The following is a 6,489-nucleotide window of genomic DNA, read 5'->3' as shown; positions in this document are numbered from 1 at the left end:
ACTAAGTAAGCTCATTTGGTGAGCCACACTAAAGAGTCAGATTGCCTTTAATTATTCAATGACTGAGCATTTCATCAGTGACATTAAGGAGGTGTAAACTTGTAGGCGGGAAACAGTGGTACTTGCAACTTTTTTTAGTTGATCGAAGCATGTCTTCTTCTGCATTGTTGCAAGTTTGAATGTGGGTGAGAAGATGGTGTTTCAAAATGACGAAGAAGCGAAAAACGAGGAAAAAAAAAGGTTTAGCTGCAAAACAGAGTTGTGAAAGGAAATGGAACCGGTGTTTATATGAACGGACTGTGATGCAGCGAGGGTGACATCAGTGAATCTGTTTAACAATTTCGGATGCTTATCTCTACCTCATATTCTTCTTTCTTTCACCTTTCTTTTTTGAGTATACCCTGGTATTTTCTGAGTATTCCCTGGTATTTTTTTAGTATTCCTGGCACACTTGACTTCATCCACGCACCGCAGTATTGGCATTGCACTGTAGAAGCAAATCAGAAAAAAATCATCTTAGGGAGGAGATTTCTTAAACTAATAATATTTTGTTGAGAAAAGAAAGGGTGCAAATATTGATTTATCTTTCATTTTCGATGAGAGTTGACGATAGTTAGACGTTAGGTGAAGTTATAGTCTTAATGTAGTTACTGTTACTGGTAGCTGTACTGTAGTAATAACGTTTATCAGTGGGTGGTGCAACCAACATTCAAAATCTCTTGCTGTTAAAATGAGACATTTTGGTGGGGTTAAAATGACTGTTGAATCTAGGACACATACTGTAGGAGATGAAGGAGGTGCAATGTGTGCTCTTTACCACGGATCATATACACTGTGTAATGCAACAAGTTTTTTTACAGAAACATTCTCAACCGTAATTTCTGTCGCTCTCATTAAAAATGAATTGAAAAGTAAAAGGACAATTAGCTGCTCAGCTGTTCCATGTCTATTATTCCATTTGCAAGGAAACAGATTAAATGAGTAGACTTGATCGTGAAGACTAAAGAGATTGGTACTTGTAAAGCGAGAAATCACTAGGCTGGAATTTTTTTTACAAACCCATCTGAGAGATAGCAAAATCATTTGACCAAATCATTATTTAAAAGAAACAATGCACACAGGTAAACTTAACACCTAAAGGCCAAGAAGTTCACAGAAACAATGGATGGAAGACAATGGATGGAAAAAATTCTTCACAACAGTTGGCAAGGACAATAACATGCTTCTGGTGTTAGGTACTGTATACAGTCTGTGTGACAACAGTCTCTGTGTCAACGTCAACAATCAAGTACTACAATGATTGAAAGAGTAGATATTGGAAGGGAATGGAACTGCTGCTTTGTGCATGTATCTTGGGCTACCAAAATAACTGGTTCCTGTGTAGTTATTGATGTGAAACAACCCAAGACTTTTCTATCTATGGAAGATTAGTGGAATGTTTACCTATGGCAAAATTATTCACCTGTGATTACACTACACTTGCTAAAGGTACAACACTGCAAGAACAAGCAAAAACTGAAGGCAGCTGCAGTAAAAAAACAAAAAAACAAACAAAAAAAAAACTGGCAGAACATCACCAGGGAAGAAACCCAGCATCTGGAGATGTTGTGTTCCAGACTTCAGACTGTCATTAGCTGCAAAGAATTTGCAATCAAGTATTAAAAATGACAGTTTAATTTATGATTATGTTAGTATGATTTTAGGGCCCATAAAAACCGGACAAAATAAATCCCATGGTCATTTTTTAGTCTTTAACTGTCCAGTTTCTGTGGGTCGTTGTCCATTATAGCCTCAGTTGGCTGAAGGAAGTGAAACATGTGGCCTTCTCCGTTTGGCTCAAGGTTTGATGTGTTATGTTTCTGAAAGGCTTGTCTGCTGAAGATAAGAGGCTTTCAAAACATTGCCCTTCTTTCACTTTTGCTCTTGGCAAGTATAATTCTATGTTATATTCTATATCTAATGTTATATTCTATATCAAATAAGTTATATACTTTTCATACAAAGGGCTGCATCTAAGAATTGTCATATAGGTAGCATTTTCAAACACTACAAATAGCAATATATTCTATCCCATTAAATGTGCACTACTGCAGAGTATTTGAAAGAGCTGTTTCATAAAAGTCGGAGGCTTGCCAAAAAAAAGGAGGAAGAAGACCAGAAAAACAAGCTGTTTAACCACGCCTGCACACAAAGTGAAAAACAAGTCTGTTTTGAACTGCCTTCAGTTTCCTCTGCCTACCAACGCATATGGAACGTATCAACAGCTTAAACAAGCTTTATTTTTGGAAAAATTCTGATATTTTTATATCAGACAAACATGACCTTGTCAGAAACAGGTAAAAAAGAAACAAATTTCTTTAGATTATTTCTCTTGTAAGATCAAAGTTTGATGTAAGACTTGTAGATATGGATTAAAAATAGATTATGCTGTTTGTACTTGTGCACTTGGGAAGCATTAAAATTGCAAACACACTTTGAATGTTCTGCAGCTTTCTTTTTTTCTGAGTGAGAGACTGCATTAGATAATATAAGATTTGAAGAGAAACTGTTTTGCTGCAGCAGTTTAGGGTAAATGAAGTGTGTGAATGTGCACATAGTTAAGCCACTTCCTCCTTTCGATGCTGAACATGTAAACAATGTTATATAAAAAAGAAGAAACTGTGCAGAACTGAGTGTACATACTATATGCACACACTCTATGCACACTGTGTGTTAACATTGTTTATGTTATGTTAATCCTGTCAATCCTGGGAGATGCTACAAGTTCTTATTTTCTAGTTTGTCTTGGTGTGTTTACTTCAGCATACTGAGAAATTCTTGCATACAGAGGAACATTGCACAAGCCAAGTACATTTTATGAGCAGCTACAGTATCTATCAGTAGTGTGCTTAGACAGCCCTTGTTCATGTTCCTTATTGAATTTGTCTTCAATAATGCTAAATGTCAGTTTTATGCCTCTTCTGATAACCTGATAAGAGGTTGAGATTTTTTTGACTCATGGTTTTTCTCTCATTCCTACAGGAGAATACAACACTGGGGCTTCCCACAGTCTTGTCAATTTGGGAAATCCACACAAAGAGAGGGAAAATCAAAGAACCTGCAAATCAGAGCCATTTCTTAAACCAAAAATGTCCCTAAGCAGGGTAATAAACAATACCAATCTAATAATAATTAGTTTAAAACAGCAAGCCAAAAAAATAAATAAAATGCACACAATACAAACATACAGTATTTATCCTAATTTTGCACTGTAACTGAAAATTTAATATAATCTTTTTTTAGGTGATTATGCAGAAGGTTTTGACATGTATACACAAATCTAAGGTAAGTTTAGTATGGGAAGCAAAGCCACCATTAGGGCTGGAATTCCGGGCAGATTTAGATTTTGCTTGTGTTATCTTTATTTTTGTCTTGAAGTGCTAATTAACAGGAATTCCTTACTCCAATAAACTCAAGCAGTTTTTGTTCGAGTTCATATTTTGTTGTCTCATAGCACTACATTGTGAGCAACACTGACAAATTGAAAGGTCATTTAACAGCCTTAAAATAATGTAACTAACAAATCTCTATTTTTGAACAAGTTTATTAGTTGTACATTGTGTTTTTTTACTGTACAGCAATTATTCATGAAATATTTAAGTACAAGTTACAATAAAATGAACATGACTGCTTTTCATTATTACACATTCTTTTATAAAGAACTACTGTAAGTTGTCTTTCAAATAAAACTGAAAGCAAGAAAAAATGATTTCATAATGATTTGTAAATGTGTCATGGGGCAAAGTATGGAAGGTCCCATGAGCTTTAAGGGGTTTTAGGTCTTTTCACTATTTACTGTTTATACCACAGGGTAAATGTGTGACTGATATTTTTCTTTATCTAGATCCAAAAATCTCCCAAAGAGGAGAAAACTCTTGTGCTAAAGGATTCAAACAAACTGGGGATCATCACAGACAACAACAAACAAAACCTACCACAGAAAAACCAAAACAAATCTGAGGTATATGCAGTCATGTGTTATGAGGATGATCTTATGAAGTACTTGATATGGTCAAGTGTAATACTACAGGTTGTATTTATGTGGTCATGTGTATTCTCTTCATCATTTCTGTTGACACTCCTTTAGCAGTGTGTTAGAAGTCAACAGGAGTCTGTAAATGCAGGTGAGTTTAAAAGTCTCTGTGGATAAACCACAAACATTTTTGATTGCCTTCATTTAGGCTTTTGAGTGATTATTATTTTTGTTATTTTTGGGTATATTTGTGTAATGCCATTTTTCATTATTATTTATCATCAGGTGGTTTGCGTATTCCCAGGAAAGGTCAGTTCTAGTCTTATAATTTAGCTTAAGACTTATGTAATAGATGTTTAATACAGCTGATTTAATTATTGCATTAATGCTCATGGTGAATATGTTTCTTGTTTTAGTGTGGGAAAACCTCACAAGACCATCAGGTATTGCATTTAGATCTTCAACCCTGAGGAACACATGAATATCTGCATGATGTTGGATTTAGACTCAAAATAATTCTAGTCTAACAATGTTGCATCATCATGTATCCAACACATCATTTCTTTCTTTTAAAGCCAAAGTGATTCTGGATCCAAACACTGCAAATCCCACTCTCAAGCTGTCTGAGGATGGGCGCTCTGTAAGAACAAAGACCCACAAAGAGTTTCATTCCAGCCAGAGCATCTATGAATATCACAGAAAAAGTGCACAACAGTATAATGGTTGGATGTGTGTCCAAGCTAAAGAGGGCTACAGCACAGGCAGGCATTACTGGGAAGTAGATTTAAAAGGTAAATGTGATTGGAGAGTAGGAGTAGTGAAAGAGTCAGCTCCACGTTCTGGCTTTATTAATCTAAACACAGCAACAGGGTATTGGACTCTGCGTCTGCAGTTAGGTTCTCTCATAGCTCTGACTGAACCAATCACCAAACTCAATCAGGCACCACCTGCTAAGTTAGGTGTGCATCTAGATGTGGAAAAAGGTCAGGTTTCATTCTATGATGCGATGAGAAGGAAAAATATTTACACATTTAATACAGAATTCAGGAATTGTGGGAAGATTTACCCTGTGTTTGGAACCGTGGAGACAGATAAACCCCTAAAGATTATCTAAACATGACATTTAATTGGTCTTTATGTTGATTAAATGATATCATAGCGATAATAAGCACAGAGTTTAAATTTCCTGTTTTTAATTGAATTTTGCCCGTAATATTCACATTTCCATGATGTAGTGTAATGTTATGTTTATGGCCATAGTTGGCTTTTTACAACAAACCGGTGATTTTAAACTTCTTTTGGATGAGTTTTATGTAGCATTAAGCAGACTAAGAAAGGAACAAATCAAATCTTTATTTTTGTACATTTATTTTTTAGTCGTGGAAAATTTTTGTATGTACTTTATGTTTCTGTTTTTTGTATGTATTTCTATTTCCATTAAATTCTATACTTGTGTGATAAAGTGTAGAGTTGTTTTCAGGGCTATACTTTGGCTTTATCTAGCATTTGATGAAATTTATCAAACCTTTAATGCACTTAACCCTAAAACATACACAACTTTAATACATTATATACTGAATGTCTCTTTATGCCAATATATTGTCTAACTTATTTTCTATGAATTATCACTCAGAAATTGCCCTTTGTAAAATCTACATATTCATAAACATTGTAAGATTTATTATTTCAGATGATTTATGGTGAAATGTAAAAATAATACACTGAATACATATATTCTGTAAGTTTTTTCTTTACTAACACAAAGAAACTGCACTTTGAAAATTATTTTCATTTTTTTATATATTTTTATTCTTTTTATTTTTGTTTACCTTTGTAATTATGGTCCATCAGTGTACATTAAACCTAATTAAAGATACACAATTGATACATTTCCAGGCAAATGATGTATCATATGTGTAAAAATATCTGGACACCTGATTGGCACAACTGTCACATTCAGCCATTAATATTTCTAATTAGAATTTCTAATGAATTTGGACTTATTTCTATAAGATTTCTATAAGAAATGGCTTATAGGCCAAGACATAAATAATCTGTAGGATCACTTAAATAGGATTATTTATAGGATCTGTTGGTTTACTTTTCAGTTCTATATGGAACTGTTTAAATTTTTGTCAATTTATTTAAAAGTTATTGAATATTATGTCTTCTCCTGCAATATAATTTCTTATATGAATCTTATATGAATGTTTCCAACATATACATTTTTAATTAGTATCCTGTACAACTTAAATATTGAAATCCTTTACAATCTTTTGGCAAAGAAAAACGGAAATAAAGTTCATACTACTAAAAAATTAATTTTTATTCTCTCTTTATCACTATGGTATACTGTGAAATCTTCTTGTATAAAAGTCGCACAGAAGTGAAAGTGAAAGTGCTTAAAGTGTTTTTTTTTTGGGTTGTTTGTTTTTTTTTTTTTGCGGTATTTTTTTTTTTGCCTGGGTTGACATTGT

General features: G+C 33.7%; 1 protein-coding gene across 3 annotated transcripts; it reads left to right on the top strand.

The window, feature by feature from the left end:
* The first annotated feature begins 2,178 nt into the window (after nucleotides 1–2,178).
* On the top strand, nucleotides 2,179–5,477 carry si:dkey-18p12.4 (SPRY_PRY_C-I_1 domain-containing protein). Of its 3 annotated transcripts, none has more exons than XM_027143600.2 (8): nucleotides 2,179–2,336; nucleotides 3,022–3,143; nucleotides 3,283–3,324; nucleotides 3,884–4,000; nucleotides 4,130–4,163; nucleotides 4,298–4,321; nucleotides 4,429–4,455; nucleotides 4,588–5,477. In XM_027143600.2, the coding sequence occupies exons 1-8, from the start codon at nucleotides 2,318–2,320 to the stop codon at nucleotides 5,124–5,126; spliced, it is 924 nt and encodes a 307-aa protein (XP_026999401.2). In that variant the 5' UTR covers nucleotides 2,179–2,317; the 3' UTR covers nucleotides 5,127–5,477. The 3 variants fall into 3 exon arrangements, with proteins under 3 accessions (XP_026999401.2, XP_047671041.1, XP_047671042.1); XM_047815085.1 differs by having other exon boundaries at nucleotides 4,127–4,163; XM_047815086.1 differs by lacking the exon at nucleotides 3,022–3,143 and having other exon boundaries at nucleotides 2,226–2,336; nucleotides 4,127–4,163.
* Nucleotides 5,478–6,489: the final 1,012 nt, after the last annotated feature.

The sequence above is a fragment of the Tachysurus fulvidraco genome, chromosome 6 (genome assembly GCF_022655615.1).
Source record: "Tachysurus fulvidraco isolate hzauxx_2018 chromosome 6, HZAU_PFXX_2.0, whole genome shotgun sequence".
NCBI classification, from domain to species: Eukaryota; Metazoa; Chordata; class Actinopteri; order Siluriformes; family Bagridae; genus Tachysurus; species Tachysurus fulvidraco.
The sequence above is the reverse complement of the archived record's forward strand: the minus strand, read 5'-3'. Positions and strand labels throughout refer to the sequence as shown.